This window comes from Maniola hyperantus, chromosome 11, assembly GCF_902806685.2.
Source record: "Maniola hyperantus chromosome 11, iAphHyp1.2, whole genome shotgun sequence".
In the NCBI taxonomy this organism is placed as follows: Eukaryota; Metazoa; Arthropoda; class Insecta; order Lepidoptera; family Nymphalidae; genus Maniola; species Maniola hyperantus.
In genome coordinates this window covers 290,547-309,815 of record NC_048546.1, presented here as the reverse complement: position 1 = coordinate 309,815, position 19,269 = coordinate 290,547, and the positions used below count along the sequence as shown (strand labels likewise).

General features: G+C 39.7%; 1 protein-coding gene across 9 annotated transcripts in view; it reads left to right on the top strand.

Annotated features, from left to right (window-relative positions):
• Tomosyn (syntaxin-binding protein tomosyn) overlaps nt 1-19,269 on the top strand; it is a 276,177-nt gene that overhangs the window by 194,962 nt on the left and 61,946 nt on the right. For all 9 annotated transcript variants that reach the window (XM_069501906.1, XM_069501905.1, XM_069501907.1 and 6 more), the window contains exon 3: nt 3,510-3,692. In XM_069501906.1, coding sequence (XP_069358007.1) covers nt 3,510-3,692 — 183 coding nt within the window. The remainder of the gene's footprint in view (nt 1-3,509; nt 3,693-19,269) is intronic.

Here is a 19,269-nt window from a genome sequence, read left to right as displayed (position 1 = left end):
AATTTTGCACTATACAGGGTGTAACCAGAACGCTAGCAAAAAAACGTTATTGTTCTACTACCTAAACACAATCCAATACCAATAACCATTTGCATTTGATTTGGTATTTTTCAAACCCGCAAGGTATAGCGTGCAAAACTCTGGTCAATGCCTCGCCTACGACATGGCATTGACTCCGAGTGGTCTACTTACGCAACTTCTAACGTCAGTCAGATGTTTTTTTTTGGATATATCGTAAACTTTTACAAAATTATATGATATTTTTATATATTTAGATAAGTAGTGGTAATGATTGGTCATAGCTCAGTTAAGCGGAAATATACCAGCACTAAAACCCTCTGGAATAAGTAAAGAGATCATAATAATATTGATAGGCTCGATATTACATCCGTTTGAATAGTAATCCAGCGGCCATCCAACTGAAATAGTCATAATAAAGTCGTAACCCGTTTCATATGTCCCTTTTATCATAGGTCGCTCAGACATCGTAAATGTATTTGCATAAATTTATCACTACCCTCATTATAAATGCGAAAGTGTGTTTGTTTGTTGGTTTGTCTTTCAATCATGCGGCAACACAGCAACGGATCAACGTGATTTCTTGCATGGGTGTAGTTAAAGACCTGGAGAGTGACATATTTATACCGGAAAATCAAAACGTTCCCACGGGATTTTATATTTTTTTCTTTTTTATTTAAGTAGGTACCCTTATAATGTAGGTACATATATTTAATAGTAATAAAAAATCTGAGATTAAACATAGAAACAAAAAGGAATGACTTATCTGTTTTAGAAGAGGCCTACATCTAATTTAAGTCTCAAACAAAGCTGTGCCGTTATTTTGATTAAAATCGATATTCAGAAACGTTTTCCAAACTTTTTCAAAGGCGTCAAAGCCTATTCCACCCCTCGCTATAACCCCGGGATAACGGAACCCATTTTTACAAATTCGATTAACCGCCAGCCGAGCTCGAGGTAAACAATATCTGCGAATAATAAACAAACAGCTTTCAGGTTAATGAGCGATTCGCAGTAACCGCACGTTCCTGCAAAACGCGCAATCCTACGTTTGAACAGTCATCGAGTCACACGCACCTTGTGCGAGAAAACATACGACTATAGGAGAAAATATAGGCTACTAGCTGATGCCCGCGACTTCGTGGATTTACATTTTTCAAAATCCCGCGGGAACTCTTCGATTTTCCAGGATAAAAAGTAGCTTATGTCTTAATCCAGGGTATAATCTATCTTCATTCCAAATTTCATCCAAATCCGTTCGTTTTTGCGTGATTGAGTAACAAACATCCTAACACCCAAACATCCACACTTTAACATTTATAATATTATTAGGATTTAAAAAATGTTTTGGTATGCGAAATACTTTCCTTGATAACTGTATATTTCGAATGACAGTAGACAGATAGAGCAAATAAATGGCGAGTCCTATCTCTATGCGAGTCCTTTGTCACTTTGTACGCGTTGTACCTACTTACTATATACGCGGCAGAAAATAGTGTTGTACATCGACCTTTAGAAGGCGATAGCGGTTTTGTAGAGCATTGTATCTGTCGTTGAAACGGAAAGAACGTCATATAGGTATGAGTGACAGAGACAACGCTCTACAAAGCCGAAATGTCATTCTAAAGGCCGAAGTACATTATTTTCTGCCGCGTACTGTACTTACGTCTATCGATAAAAAATCCAATAATTTTAGCACATCAGCCAATTCACGCGCCATTTTATGACACTATTTAATTTTTTTTGACCAGTTGGTCCAGTACTGCAGTAGATGGTAACATTGCGTAGCTCTGTCTCAGGGGGAGGTGTTTGCGTTGCTTATCAGAACTTCCCTCGCTTTGGCAAAGCGTTTTCATCAAAGGCTGCACGGACAAAGTCCTGCGGACAACACCCTTGCACCCGGCTCTGTATGCTCCTAGCCAAATACGTTTCAAAGCAAGTTGTAATTAGATTGGGATTCAGCTGGTGCTTGCATTTCCCGTGACGTTCAGTAAATCTCATATTTCCCGGCAATGTAACAGCTCGCCTCGTAGCACCGCACCGCAATGCTAATTGCTAATTACAAACATAACAAGCTCACAGCGACATCATATTCTCGTACAATTATTTAATTAATTATGAGACTGCAATTGCTTGTTTACAAATGGTTTAGTACTGTGATTTGAATTTTTGAAAAAAAAAAAGGAATGTGAGACTGTGTATTCCAAACCAGTGCACTGGTTCGTAACAGTACTGCAGTGGTAGATTTACTTATAAAATAAAATAAAATAGCCTTTTATTTCCGAACTTAACCTAACAAATACAGTACAATAAAACTAAGAAACTATATTTATAGGTAGAATATAAACTTGAGAATACTATAGAACTAAATAATGTCTCTTAGTTCGGTGTGCCTGGTGGCATAGGCCTTGTCCAGATGGGACCTAATGTCCTTCGGATGTCGTCTTCCCATCTTCTGGTTTGTCGTCCCTGTCTCCGGGTACCATCTCTTGGATACCATAGAATGACTTGTTTACTCTATTTGTTTAATTTGCAACGTAGCATATGTCCTGTCCATCTCCATTTCTGATGGTCAATACGAGAAAATATGTCTACAACTTTAAGTTTTCTTTCTTATTTCTGAACTCATACCCCGATTGCTATCTCAATAGAAGAACATTTTAATTAAGGAAACGTTCCATTTCCCGTTTAATTTTATTACATTTGGGTGCAGGAATGCGCTCGGCATGAACTTGTACCGCAACTACTGTCTCGCAATAAACAAACACAAATCACGACAACACGCGAGACGTGCGGACTGCAGCACCCCGCCCCCGCCCCCGCCCCCGCTGCGTTCCGTACATTAAAGTAATGGATGTGTACTGTAGACTCGCTGCCGCAATGGAACGCTACACTTGTACACTTGCAATACAAATTACTAGATTAGCTGGTGTTGAAACTGCACTCTTGCAGAAGCTGCTGTTGAGCTTGACTACTGCTCGTACTTGACTACTTCTCGTTTATCCATTTATGTAGATGGACTTTTGTGAAATTGTTATTGACTCTTGTCTTTTCACCCGACTGTGGCGAAACCCAAAAGGAGGTTTATGTTTTTGACCCTTGTGCAGTAGGTATGTATGTGCGTTTCTTTGTCCGCTCGTAGCTACTCAACGGCGCAATCGATTTTGATAAATTGTAAGTCATTAGATTCGTCTTGATGGCGTTCAGTACATAATAGAATACTCAAAAAATCAAAATGGCAAATTTTATGCGCTGTGCGGGCTGAAAAAGATGCCGTGCAAACCGCAGTCGGGGGGGGGGGGGGGGTTAAACATTTTTAAATTACTTGTTTAGGGTTTCAAAATCGAACAAGGAACCCTGAGAAGAACCAATTATTGTCAAGTCTATTTCAGTAGCTATCATTCTTTTCCGCAGGTTATACAACACAAATTTAGTAGATATTACTATGATCAATGTGTCGTATCTAATAATATTCCTGAACGCAACCTCAGACTAGGCGGCCCCGGCGTGGACACGCACGTGCGGCACGAGGCGGGCGAGGCGGTGCTGCACGCCAAGTTCCTCGTCAACGAGGGCGCGCTGGTCACGGCCACCGCCGACGACACGCTCAACCTCTGGACCTTCCGCCAGAAGCCGCCGCAGAGGATACAGTCCTTGAAGTTTCAACGAGAACGGTGAGTCCTGCAACTTCCTCTGTCTTTTGCTTGCTTTTCTTCTATTTTTAATAACTGTTCTGTTGTGTTTATCACATAAAGGAAAAGCTGACTGACTGACTGTGGTTTGACCTATGCGTTAACAGATATCAACGCACAGCTCAAACCATTTGACGGATCGGGCTGTGGTATACAGATAGCTATTATGATGTAGGCATCCGCTAAGAAAAGATTTTTGCAAAATTCAACCTGTGGAAGTAAAACAGGGGCTTGAAATTTATGTAGTCCACACGGACGAAGTCGCGGGCATAACTAAGTGTTGAATAAGATGAAAATAGCCTAGAACTTTTTAATTGAAAATCATCATCATCATCAACCGTTAGACATCCACTGCTGGACATAGGTCTCTTGTACTACAAAGTCAAATTTAAAGTCAAATGATTTATTCAAAATAGGTAATTAATAACTCTGCCTAACCTGTTGTCAAATTGAATTAAAATGAATTTTACAATTGCTGCTAATCCTTTTCCCAAATGCTCGATCATTAATTAGCAAAATGGAAATTGACGTCGTAATTACGTCCCTTTGATATTCGAACACGGCAGTCCAATCAGTTGTCCAACTGACGGCTTTATTTGCTATTCATTGCAATTTTCCAGTTATGATTCTACTAATAACTTTACCATCAGAAATAATTTGAGTGAGTACAGTCAAAGGCCAAAACTCGTTTAGCACCTTGATGAACGAATTCACTTGCACCGCACGCCACAGTTGGGGGCACATCTGAGTGCTTGTGTGGCGTGTTTATAGAAAAAAGTCATAAGTGCGATTGGTTTCTGATACAATAGTTTTGCGGAATTGCTACTCGAATTGTGAGGCCGACCGTATATATATCGTCAACATACGCGTAACATAATAATTATTTTATGACAGTTATGATTGTTCTTTCTCAAGGACCTCGAGAAATAGGTTTTCTCATGGAAGTATACCTAGTCCGCGATAGCTTGAGATGGCAATGAGGGTATGAGGCGGGAGGGTATGACCAATCCGTGTGACGTCATGAACCTAAAAAGATGGCCGGTAGCGTTTTCGCGGCGAAATTTGAAATGCAAAATTTAAATGCATTCTTATTGCACATATCGATCGAATAAAAAAATTGAATTTTTTTTGGTAGTTTATTATCACTTCACGATCAAATTAAGATACTTTTCAAAAAAGGGATAAAATACCCTATTCTTTGACTCACAACAGTGACAACTTCGACAGACCAATTTAACTAATTTGATCTCCACTAAATACTGTTAATATAGACTGATATATCGAGTTAATTGCTTGGAGATGCAATCAGGCAAGATTGAGCGGACTTCATGCATCCCCCCCTCGCCCCTCGCACCTCGCCCCTCGCCTCGTCAGCTTCCTGCGATTCCTATTCATTGTCTCCTATATATTAGTTAGCGATGTGTCCCAAGACATAAGTGAAGTTTTGATGTATTAACAAAAATGTTTTTTTACCGAAAACACAGTATGTAATATAGATAAAGATAGACGAATAGAGTTATCTGTACTAGAAAAACCGGCCAAGTGCGAGTCATACTCGCGCACCGAAAGTTCCGTACTACAGTCGTATTTTTTCGACATTTTTCATGGCAAATCAAAAACTTTTACGCATTAAAAAAAATCTGTTGTAGAATTTACAGGTTAACCTCTTTCATGTAATACCCCACTTGGTATAGTTATCTTATTTTGAAAATTGAAAATTCCAATTATTTGTTCATGGACACATTCAAATTTTTTTTCTGATTTGTGGAACCACAAATTCACTGTTTTCGGATTTATTCCTTTACTTGTGCTACAAGATCTACCAAATTTCATGATTCTAGGTCAAGGGGAAGTATCCTATAGGTTTTCTTGACAGACATGACGGACAGACGGACAGACCCGTGCTCTGTAGTGAGCCGGCGATGGGTTGAGCATGATGATTGGGTACGTACGTATCGTCAGGCCGCCTACGCACGTAGCCAGGTTTAATTAAGCGGGAATGGCTGGAGCGGACGTGATCCCAGGACAAAATTGATTCTTTGTTTAGCTTTCACAGAAGTTATTGTACTGACCTCCATTGTTCATGTAATGTATGTACGTACGTATTCATAAAATACATATAAACCGCTCGTCCGGCCGTATGGGGTGAAAACGGTATATTTTCGTTTAATCTTCTATATATATAAAATTCAAAGTCCTGACTGACTGACTGACATAGATATCAACGCACAGCCTAAACCGCTGATACTAAAGACATGAAATTTGGAGGATCTATTCTTTGTGATGAGTAGGTATCCACTAAGAAAGGATTTTTCGAAATTCCACCCCTAAGTGGGTTAAATGGGGGATGGAAGTTTGTATGAAAGTCGGTCATTTTTCAAGTTATTTGCATGAAAATTGGTATTTGGGTTTTCGGTCACAAATGAAGAAATACGTGTTTCAGGATTTTTGGAAAATTCGCCCATAAAGGTGGTAAAATAGGGAATGTAAGTTTGTATGGGAAAGTTTTAATTATTGATATTATAATTGACTTGAAATTTGGAAAGTAGGTTTTTTCTTGAGGTTAGGTGTCAGCTAAGAAACGACTATGAGAAAATCCCCCCCCCCTAAAGGAGTGAAATGGGGGTTGGAAGGTTATATGTGTTATTCGGTGCTGTTCAGAGTGCGTGTCCTGATGTTATAATGTTTGTTTCTGAAAAAAAATGCCATTTGTTTCCTGTAGGCCACGCGGGCGAAGCCGCGGGCAGAAGCTAGTTAGGCCTTAATTCAATATGGCGACTGTATGGCCTGTCTCATGTAATTTTTTTTTCAAATGGGAAAAAATCGACATGAGACAGCAGTGTAAAGCGCAGTTGGATTTAAAAGTTTTAAACAATCTCTACCTACTTTTTATAAGTATTCGACATAAATTGATTATTTATATGAATGGGTGCTAACAAATACACATTTTAAACGTCCCAAAATCAATTTTTATTGAACCGGTCAAATCCACATAAACGTACAAAATAAAAATAAATAGCTCCGAGTTGAAATTAAAAATTGACCGATGTTTAATTTTCCCATTGACCCGACCCGACGTGAAAAGCTTCAAAAGCCCGCACAAAACATATCGAACTGTTGGAAAATATTATTGGCAGGGACATGAATGCTGTACAATTAGTGCTCAGGTCGATTTCAAACCCACTTACACCATATTGTATATCCATCAATAGTCAGTTAAATGGTCAAATGTTCAGCCAGATGGATAGCTATTCAGCATTGCAGATAGGTACCTATTCATTCGTCAAATCTTTTTGGTACCTTCAGTAAATTGCTCTTTAGAAAACTTGTACCTACTGGCGATCGCAAGCTTGTACCTACTGGCGATCGCAAGCTTGTACCTACTGGCGATCGCAAGCTTGTACCTACTAACTGACTTAATTTTCATACTAACATTCTACTACTGGTCTATTAGTCCAGTCAACTAGGTACCAGAATTTTCTAGAAAATGTTGAAATTAAGTACATCCGATAGTTTATCAAGATGGACCAAGACCTGCTCAGTCGAAAAATTCCAGCCCTTTTGAATTTTCTAGGCGTTTAACGCGTTCCGACCTAGACTACTTTTTATACTTTCAACGATATCTATAGTACACGACAGGCCGAGATGGCAATCGGGGAGGGAACACCCTGCACACCCGCACAGCCCCCGCGCTAACCCGGTGCGGGCGAGCGCGGATGACGTGCGGGTGTGCGGGGCGCCCCTGTCGCGGAGTATAGGACAGTCGTCAGGGAGTCCCTTCTAATCGTCCCAAAGTGCAGCTAATTATTGTGTCCAGCTCAATGGGTGGTGAAGCTGAAGAGGTAATGGACGGGCACAAAGTTCGAAGAACCTATAGGAACGGTCCCAAGGTGCTGGAATGGCGACCTCGCATTGGGAAGCGCATCCTTGACAGATAATTTATTATTTGTTGCTGTAGCGGGAATAAAAACACATTGAAAAATTTAACTTTCTACTTATTACGGTTCATGAGACACAGTCCGCTGAGAGACTGACAGACGGACGGATAGAGGAGGCTTAGTAATAGGGTCCCCTTAGCACCTTTCTGGTAAAATTTAGAGAATTTTTTTTGCTTAATCTAGATGGATTATTATCTTAATATTTTCCTTGACATGGAACGGACTACTCCACAAGCGCTCTCAATACCAAAACCTCTTTTGTCCATGGTCCATAGTGTGTCATGAATAGTCACCAATTTTAGGTAGAGATGAGACCTATTCATCTCAGCAAATCTCTTCAACACATCTCCAGTAATTGCTCTATGGAAAACGCTAGAAATAAAAGTTTTCCAAAGAGCAATTTGCTGAGCGGTCACTTTGTGTATGGACAAGCAATCAGCGGCTCCTTGTGTATCGCTGTGTTGTAGAAAATTGTATTTTCTTTGTAACTTTTATGTGGTATCCCTATTAGAATTTTCCCTGAAAAGTGCTTGCAAATGTTCATCGTCCATGCCTCGAAGCCATTAAGGTCTACTTTCTACTACTACTTACTATTGTACTACTACTGACAGATAGTAAGCGGTGACAACCTATAGTATGAGACATGACGAGATGGCAATTGGGGAGGGCAAAGTAAGGATACCTTTAGACTACAAATTAAGGGATGCTATCACTGACTTTCGCATAATACACTCTAAACTGATAATAACGTAAACTTTTAATGGCCAACATCCATTTAAACGGTGAACGAGCAAGTTGAAATGGGCCGTTGCGATATACTCGTACAACATTTTAGTTAAGGTTCGTACGCACCTGAGCGGCGCGGCGCGGCGCTTCAGTCCGACTGCAGAACGCTTCACCTCAGGCCGCTCGACGGTACCTACCGCACTACAACTTCAGTACGCGGCACCTTGCGTCACTTGCGCGTCACTTTTATACCCGTTCGCGTACGAGCAACAACGTCGCAAGATGAGCGACAGTGAAGAGGATTTGATTATTATTTCTTTGTTGTGCAGAAGAAGAACGAATTATCGAAGAGAAAAACCGGCCAAGTGCGAGTCAGGCTCGCGCAATGAGGGTTCCGTACTACAGTCGTATGATTTCGATAATTCAAAAACTATGATGCATAAAAATAAATAAAAATCTGTTTTAAAATGTACAGGTGAAGACCTTTCATATGATACCCCACTTGGTATAGTCACTCACTTCGAAAGTTGAAAATACTAATTATTAGTTCATGACCACAATTTAATTTTTTTGTGTGATCTAACCCTAAATTCACGGTTTTCAGATTTTTCCCCAAATGTCAGCTATAAGATCTACCTACCTGCCAAATTTCATGATTCTAGGTCAACGGGAAGTACCCTGTAGGTTTCTTGACAGACAGACGGACAGACAGACAGACAGACAGACAGACAGACAGACAGACAGACAGACAGACAGACAGACAGACAGACAGACAGACAGACAGACAGACAGACAGACAACAAAGTGATCCTATAAGAGTTCCGTTTTTCCTTTTGAGGTACGGAACCCTAAAAAAGAAGAAGAAATGGATTGCTGACATACCAAAGTCACGATATCAAGAAGGATATCACATTTTGTTTCCTCGCCTTCTTAATGACTCTGTACCATTTCACATTTACTTCAGAATGTCGAAGACAAAATTCTTTATGCTATTGCCTAATAGTTTTTGTGGAAATTACATTAGAAACAATAGGTATACCACACAGGTCGGTAATATAATCCTACAAGAAACCTATGTCCAGCAGTGGACATATCTATCGGTTGATGATGATGATGATGATGATAGTTTTTATGGAAATTATAAAAAAATATTTATGCATATCCATACTTATATTATTATCAACGCAAAAGTGTATTTGTCTGTCTATCTACTAGCTTTTCACGGCTCAACAGCTTAACCGAATTTGATGAAATTTGGTACAAAGTTGAATTACATCCCGGGGAAGGACAGGCTACTTTTTATCCTGGAAAATGAAAGAATTTCCACAGGATTGTTAAAGGCCCATTTATATGAAGTTTGGACCAGAGGTAGCTTGCATTCCGGGAATTGACAGAGGTAGGCAACTTTTTATCCCGGAAAATCAAAGAGTTCACACGGGATTAAAAATCTAAAAAAAAATGCAAAAATGCAACTAGATGATGCCTGCGACTTCGTCCGCGTGGATTTAGATTTTTCTATAGGTGAGCACATTTCCGGGAATTACCTACTAGTACCTATATACCTGAGATAGATTATACCCTGTAGGATAAAAGTAGCCTATGTGTACCTACACATAGGCTAGTTTTATCCCGAAAATCAAAAAGTTTCCACGGGATTTTTAAAAAACCTACATCTACGCGAACGAAGTTGCGGGCATCAGCTAGTCCCTTAGGTTCTGTGGAAATTACATTAGAAAAAGCATTTTCGCAAAATGTCTTTGTTTTATGTGCAATAGAATATATAAAATAGGCAGGTAAACACAGGTACATATTATATCTAAATACCTATATAAAAGAAAAAGGTGACTGACTGACTGATCTATCAACGCACAGCTCAAACTACTTGACGGATCGGGCTGAAATTTGGCATGCTGGCTAGCTAACTAGCTAATATGACGTAGACATCCGCTAAAAAGGGATTTATGAAATTCAACCCCTAAGGGGGTAAAATAGGGGTTCGAGATTTGTGTAGTCCACGCGGACGACGTCGCGGGCATAAGCTAGTATAATATAAACACAAGTACAACAATAGGTAGGCATATTTCCGAAACTATTAATTCTACCTAGATGAAGTAGGTAGGTATAATATGTACATAATATACTTATTATAGTTATTTAATCAGGATTATTTTTACCATTGATGTTTTCTCATAACGCTCGGAGAGACATTTATACATTTAGACACTGGGAAGGGGGGAAGCCGACATCCTAGGGGTTGGGACCTTTGAGGATATACTTCTAAGAGCATGAGGAACACGTCATGTGTCAAAAATTAAACCTACGTTATTTATTTTGAGGTCTATCTTGCCGATTCTTGCCTGTACTTTAAATACCTAACAAGATGCGCGTGTATCTTATTCGAGCGACGTACGCATACTGAAGCGCCGCGCCGCGCCGCTGGGTATGTCGCACTAGCGTCACTGCACTGCGCGTCGCTTCGGTGCGCTTCAAAATATTCTCTCCAGCCGTGCCGCGCGGCAACGCGCGGTGAAGCGCCGCGCCGCGCCGCTCTAGTGCGATATGCGCCATACAAAATGATAGAAATGATATTTTGAAGCTCTGTGCCGCGACGTGAAGCTCACTGAAGCGCCGCGCCGCGCCGCTTAGGTGCGTACGAACCTTAACAGTGACTGTGAGTCTGCGGCCCAGGTGAGAGCGGGTGCGTCCTGCGGGGCGTCCTGCGGGGCGGCTAGTGTGTAGTACTAACTCTTAATATTTATAAGAAACTTCTATGCGACTTCGTCCGCATGGACTACACAAATTTCAAACCTCTCTGTCACCCCCTTAGGGATTGAATTTTAAAAAATCCCAACTTGGCAGATGCCTACGTCATAATAGCAATCTGCATGCCAAATTTCAGCCCGATCCGTCTAGTACTTTGAGATGTGCATTTATAGATCAGTCAGTCAGTCAGTCATTCAGTCTGTCAGTCAGCTTTTCTTTTTATATTTACATAGCAAAAGAAATAAGAAACTAGATGACGCAATCGACTTCGTCCGCGTGGATTTAGGTTTTTTTAATCCTGTGGGAACTCTGTTATTTTCCGGGATAAAAAGAAGCTTAGGTCTTTTCCCGGGATGTAACTTTACTCTGTACCCAATTTCATTAAAATCAGTTAAACTGTTGGGCCGTGAAAAGCTAACAGACAGAGAGGCACGCATTTATGGATATGTATGTATTGATTGGAAGGAAGACGCCCGGATGTGCCCTAATCGACAGCGGGTCGGAGAGTATGGCATCGCGCCCGCTGGCCGCCCCGCTGGACGCACCGCTCACACCTGGGCCGCAGATTTAGAGTAGATTTAATAGCTCACAGCGCTGGACTCCCGTTAACTTTTACGATATTTATTTTGCATGCCAAACGACTGTTTGCCGCCAAACCTGCTGAGGTTCTGTGCGCGTGGGCCGCGGCCGTGGGCTTTTACGCGTACTAAGCTCGCGCCATATTTGATGTGAAATCGGTTTTACGTGCACGTTTAAACGAGTGCCATGCTTGTGTAAGATTTGAAAACACGTTTGTAAAGTTCAAAGTGGCGTACATTTTAGATCTATGTGGACGGCTTGCTTATCTTTTAGCTTTTCACACCAAAGTCGAAGGATCTTGACACTATTCTAAATAGCCATGACCGTTGTCAAGGTGAAATAATTTTTGAAATAATTCTTGAATTTCCCAAAAAAAAAAACTCTGTAAAGGATTAAAATTACTACAATTTTGGTACATGAAAAATAAAAAATAAAAATAAATAAAATTTCTGAAATCTGATCAGATCTGGAAAAAAACTTGAATAGCTCGAAAGCTTTCACACTCTTCGAAGTCTGTTTGTAAGCACAAAATAAAATATATTGTTACTAGCTTATGCTCGCGACTTCGTTCGCGTGGACTACGCAAATTTCAAAAGCCTGTTTCACCCCGTTAGGGGTTGAATTTTCAAAAATCCTTCCTTGTGGATGCCTACGTCATGATAGCTATGTGCATGCCAAGTTTCAGCCCGATCCGTTCAGTAGTTTGAGCTGTGCGTTGATAGATCAGTCAGTCAGTCAGCCAGTCAGTCACCTTTTCCTTTTATATATTTAGATTAAATAGTTAGAATGATGTCAAGTAATAAAAATAAATCTCATGAAGAACTCACAAATTACTACTATTCATTAAAAGAAAAAAATGTAAATGAATATTTTGTCGGTTCCAAGAACTTGTCCAAGTAGTTCCTCTCCGAATAAGAACCTAATTACGACGATGTTTCTTTAATGGGATTATTCTCTCTCAGTTAGAGAACAACACCGTGTTCTGAGAGAGCGTTCAGTAATTACTAGGGAAATAACAACTACATTTTGCAGAAAATCGCAAAATTGCAGAATGCTGAAAAAAAACTAAGTTGAAAACTTCACTATTCTTATTATTGAAATTTCAATTTCAATATATAAAAGGAAAAGGTGACTAACTGTCTGTCTGACTGACTGATCTATCAACGCACAGCTCAAACTACTGGACGGATCAGGTTGAAATTTGGCATGCAGATAGCTATTATGACGTAGGCATCCGCTAAGAAAGGTTTTTTGAAAATTCAACCCCTAAGGGAGTGAAATAGGGGTTTGAAATTTTTGTAGTCCACGCGGATGAAGTCGCGAGCATAAGCTAGTTTCAATATATAAAAGGAAAAGGTGACTAACTGACAGTCTGACTGACTGATCTATCAACGCACAGCTCAAACTACTGAACGGATCGGGCTGAAATTTGGCATGCAGATAGCTATTATGACGTAGGCATCCGCTAAGAAAGGTTTTTTGAAAATTCAACCCCTAAGGGAGTGAAATAGGGGTTTGAAATTTGTGTAGTCCACGCGGACGAAGTTTATTATTCAGATGAGTTGCGAGAATAAGCTAGTCTTTGTTTACATTACATCAATATTTATGTTTGCTTGGCAACACAATATGTGAGAAATAATAGATTTAGACTCACTTGTACAAGGAAACTGATCTAGTTCATTTTGTCACATTTTAGCACTTGCATATGATATTTAAATGAGAACTTCCTCATTTTTAGGATTCCGTATCAGAGAAAAATCTGTCTGTCTGTCGTGCGTCTGTCAAGATCCATAAAGGGAATCAAAACTCAACTTCCCGTTGACCTAGATTCATGTGGCAGGTATATCCAGAGAAAAAATCTGAAAACTGTGAATTTGTGGTTACGTCACAAAAAAATTATTAAAAATTGTTATTTCTTCTACGACGGTAGGAACACTTTGAATGCGAGTCCGACTCCCACTTGACCGGTTTTTTGAAGTCGTTTAATGAAAATCAAACTACTTACGCTAGGAAGCGCGCTACGGTTAATGAACATACAACCGTCGAATATGTTAGCTTATCACGTGTTAGTATTTCCCACGCCAAAGTACTCGTTTCTCCGCACCCATTTCCCCGAGCAATGTTCAAGAGTTGTTTATGATAAACTGCAGCAGCGAACAGTGAAGAGAGGAAGCTTTTTATTCCCCCGCCGGTAACAATGCCCCCATTAGAGTAACAAGGTTGTTCCCGAGGGGGGCGATATGAATAACCTGGCACAGCATTAATTGCATCGGACTCAATGCTTTCTAATTAAAACGTATTGCTTTTGTTTTAACACGGGTTGCAGCTGTTTCTAAAGACTTGACTTGAAAACTTCTTATTTACATAAATTATAAATTCTTGCACGCACCTCTACATTTTCGGAGTTATGTACGTTTTAAACAATTAATCATTTATCATTTTGCTTCGGCGAAGGAAGAAACCTGCATGCCTGAAAGTTCCCCGTAATGTTCCCGAAAATGCATAGTCTGTAAATAGGTACACAAAACGTTTACAAATACAAAGTCCTGACTGACTGACTGACTTATATAAACGCACAGCCTAAACCGCTGGTCCTAAAGACATAAAATGTTTGAGGATGTGTTCTTTGTAAAGAGTAGGTATCCACTAAGAAAGGATTTTTTGAAATTCCACCCCTAAGTGGGTTAAATGGTGGGGGATGAAAGTTTGTATGAAAGTCCGTCATTTTTCATGTTATTGGCATGAAAATATTTGGATTTGGATTTTCGGTAACAAATGAAGAAATATGTATTTCAGGATTTTTGAAAATTCAACCTCCACCTCGATTTTCTAAATTCCACCCAAGCAAAGCCGGGGCGGGTCAGGTAGTAAAAAATATTTCTATTCTATTCTATTTTAAACAGAAACTTGTTTTAATCTGCGAACAAATAAATAGGTTCGTTTTAATAAATTGAAAGTACCAAAAGAGCGCACTAACCGAAATTCTGGAAATAGTAATTTATTGTGAAAGTTTCGCGCTGCGTAATGTAAGATATTGTGGCTTGCCCTTGTTTCAACTTGTTTCAGCTTGTTTCAGCCGGATCGCTTACAAAGTTTTTAATGGATATGAGACGAAAAGAAAGCCCATTTCGTTTAAAGGTTACTACTACTACTACGACTACTGTTATACTACTACTATACTATAGTTTTAGTCTTGCCTTTTTGTGCCAAATTTTATCAAAATCAATTTAGCAGTCCAATGGTGAAAAGCTAACAGACAGACAGACACTTTTCCATTATGGAATACTAGATAATGCCCGCGATTTCGGACGCGCAAGTTTCGATTAGTTTAAAACCCATGGGAAATCTTTGTTTTTCCGCGATAAAAAGTAGCCTATATTATAGCCTTCTCCGAGATGCAAGCTATTTCTGTACGAAATTTTGTCAAAACGGACAGACAAACAGACACACTTCTGGTGAAAAAAAAGAAGCTATGAAAATGAACTTCGTATAAGTGAGTTCTTAAATATATTTCTATGTAAAACACACCTAAGCCTCCTTTTCCCGATAAAGGCTTTCGTTTCAGACTGCGTCATTACTTACCGTGAGATTAGTTCGCAGCCGCTCGCAAACCTGTCGACAAAAGGGCAAACATATAAACGCAGAACTTACGTTCTTTTGTGACTCGCATGTTTGCCCGTTCGCTATGAGTCTAATGGGCCCCTTGTTTTGAGCAAGTGAATAAAAACAGTTTTGTTTCACTTCTCCCGCCAGGCCTCGTGTTTAACACAAAGAACTCTTGGAAATTACTTGCGGAAATAGGTTAAGACTCTTGAGAGTGCCCTTTGAAGCATAAACACGAATGTGATGTTTTGCCTTTCGAGTTTAATCTTAACCTTTTTCTACTTCAAAAACTTAATTTATTAATTCATGGTGTAGTTCTTGTATATTTTTGGCGACGTTATGCTCATATCTGTCAAATGTGGATGTATTTGGATAACTTTTTAGGGTTCCGTACCCGAAAAGTGCTGAGGTGCTAACCCTATTACAGTGCGCGGCAGAAAATAATGTACATCGACCTTTAGAATGAGGTTTCGACTTTGTAGAGCGTTGTCTCTGTCACTCGTACCTGTGACGTTTTGTTGATCTCAACGACAGGGAAAATGCTCTACAAAACCGCCAGCTCTTTCTAAAGGTCGATGTTATTTTCTGGCGCGTACTGTTCTTAGCCTTCGCTGTCCGTCCGTCTATCTGTCAGCGGGCAGTATCTCATGAACCGTAATAGGTAGAGACTATTGCCGCTATCTATAACAACCAAATAATAAAGATTTCCAAATGGCCGCTTTGTAATTTAAGAAAAATTAAAAAGAACGTAATCTAAAATTAGATATACGAATAATATTAAAATTAGAATCTGTTCTGACGAATATATTATAAAAATGAAATGGATAGCTCGATAAAACGTAAATAAAAGCGAATATTCCCCAGAATGAATGTCCAGAATTTGTAAATATAAATTGTGATTTGGGCTGACGGAGCGGCGCGGCGTCCATGAGCCTCATTACCCTGAGCGAGCAGTACTGAGCGGCCATTACTCGCTAATGTGCTGAAAACCTCTCGCTTTTTCACTTTTATAAGGATCTAACTGTGCGACATCATCTACGCAATGTTTAGAATTTCTTTGTGCGATTGAATATAAGCTTTTGTAACATACTAGTTTTTCCCCGCGACTTCGTCCGCGTGGACTACACACATTTCGAACCCCTATTTTGCCCCATTAGGGCTTGAATTTTCAAAAGTCATAATATACAGTATACACGCAATATAGCAATATCATAATGATTTTTTTACATTGAATAAATTTGCTTCTTGAAAAGAGTAGTTGTTGCTGAATCATAGTTTTATTTATTTTTATGCGTAATGGTTTTTTATTTATCGTGCAAAATGTAGAAAAAATACCTGTGTACGGAACCCTCGGTGCGCGAGTCTGACTCGTAATTGGCTGTTTTTTTGTGCGACCCCTAAGCAGAACTTGGTGTGTGTTGAACTTCGACCGTCCGTTGTGACAGATCCTTTTTCCCACGCACGTGCAAACTGTGGAATCAACTCCCATCGGTGGTGTTCCCACTAGATTACAACATGGGGTTATTCAAGGGGCGGACCAACTAATTCCTGAGAGGCCGGCAACGCATCGGCAATTCCTCTGGTGCTGCAAATGTTCATGGGTGGGCGGTAATCACTTAACATCGTTTGCTCGCTATCTCTATTTTTTTTTTACTTTTACTTTCGTCTTCTAAATTTTTTTTATAAAGAGCAATTTATAAGAAGTAATTTAATGTAAAAACTGCGGTCTTACAATAAATCTGTTATCGTGGCAACGAGCAGGTTGCGTGCTGACTTCTTATTTAGGTTGCCGTATCGATGTGTGCCGATTCTGGTTACGAGAACATAATTATGATTACTTCACTATTTCCATCGGAATTTATTTACTTTTTACTAGATGTCATCAAGTGAACTGACTTGAAATGATTTGGTCTTATTTAATTTTTGCTAAGATCCGATTAAGATTTTCGAAAGGAACTCGTCAAGAAAGGAAACAGAAGTTCTACTGAAACAACGATTTTAGAATTTAGTTTAAAAGATAGACAAATCATAGTAAACTTAATAGAGATCCTCGTAAGTGACGTGATTTGCCCGGCAGGTACTTTAGATGTCTAGGGTTTGGTTTTTCTTAATATTTCCAGGTTTCTGGTTTCATTGTTCGTTCGCGGTAAGGACGCAAAAGCGCCTTACTACGCATAGAGATACGCGTAGCGAGAGCTACGGATAGGGAAATACGTAGCAAGGGCTACGCATAGAAATATACGTAGCGAAGGCTACGCATAGAGGCATACGTAGCAAGGGCTACGCATAGAGATATGCGCGAGACGCTTTCGCGTATCATGCTTTTTGCTTTTAGTAGAGCCATACGAGCTCAATATACTTCGCCAATGTCATCACAAACCGACTAAACCGGTCAATTATCTACGAGTCGGACTCGCACACGAAGGGTTCCGTACCATAGTACAAGATTAATTATTTTTTTAAATTTAAATGGCGGTCATTTTAAATTCTTGGTTTTCATTATTTATTGTTACAGTGGCAACATAAATACATACACTGTAAAAAAATTACGTACGTAATTACTGTAAAGTTGATGAGATACAGTCCGCTGACAGTTAGACGTATGGACTGAAGAGGTTTAGTAATAGGTTGGTTGTGGTAGTTGGCACTCTTCTGGTACGGAACCCTAAAAATAGATTGCACATCTGTCTGCTATTGAAATAGGTATCTGTAAACTTGTCACAACATATGTATGATGATACAAGGATCTCTATATTCATGAAGCGGCGATAAAATCGGAATATACTGCACGAATGTTCCCCGCCTGTCACTATGCTCGTACGATAGAATCTATCCCACATGATATGCTTTGCATAATACCCTCCTGTAATGTATTGTGTTCGATTCTGCTATAAACTTCTTCTTCCTTTACTTGTGTAACGTTTTGACCCTTTCCCTGGCTCAGTGTGATGAGGGCTTTATGATTTACGTGGGAAATCCCGAAATCGATTCCCGACAGGATCAATTTGGAAGTGTATCTTATAAAGAGGTAAAATTTGTCAGCTTGTTGAGTGCGGAAGGCTATAAATAACATCACACGGATAAAGTCGCGGGCAAAAGCTATTAATTTCTAAATTAGGCCTTTGGTCTGGAAATTGAATTTATCAACTGCCGAGATAATATGAGAGAGCGAATATGTTACAAAACCAATCACTTTACAGTGATTACACTTGCAAAAGTTTACTTTCAGAAGTCAGACGTTTTTATTGTACCAATTTCAACCGTATTTTCATAGACATAGAGCTGAGTTTAAAACACTCAGCTGTACACTTACTCTGTGTCTCCATCATGCGCTGGCCCTAACGCTTTTCTATCTGCACCTGTACCCGTAGTACAAGATTTTACGTCTCACCAAACCAAACCAAATTCGAGAGTCGAAATACTTCCGCGTTACAGTAAACTGGATCTTAAATGCCTTGTTTTAAAGCTCAAGTTTGTCTACACTTCTACAGCCAGCGCTCCAAGCGGAAACATTGCGAAATTAAAATCAGTGGCATTGAATATTTGACTTCAATTCAAGGCTGTTTAGGTCCATTTTACTGTAACGCGGAAGTATTTCGACTCTCGAATTTGGTTTCGTTTGGTGAGACGTAAAATCTTGTACTACGGGTACTGTCTGCCTATTGCATTAATTAATGTACCAAGTTACAAGTTATATGTTTCCCTGTCCGAGCTAGTACAATCGTCGTTGTTGGCAGTCTGCATAGTCAAGCGAGTAACTAGCTGGTATATAAGGAGTACATAGCTGGTATCATGATCAACCCATCGCCGGCTCACTACAGAGCACGGATTTCCTCAGAGTGAGAAGGGTTTTACCACGCTGGCCATGTGCGGATTGGTAGACTTCACACACCTTTGAGAAATTATGGAGTTCTTTCAGGCATGCAGGTTTCCTCACGATGTTTTCCTTC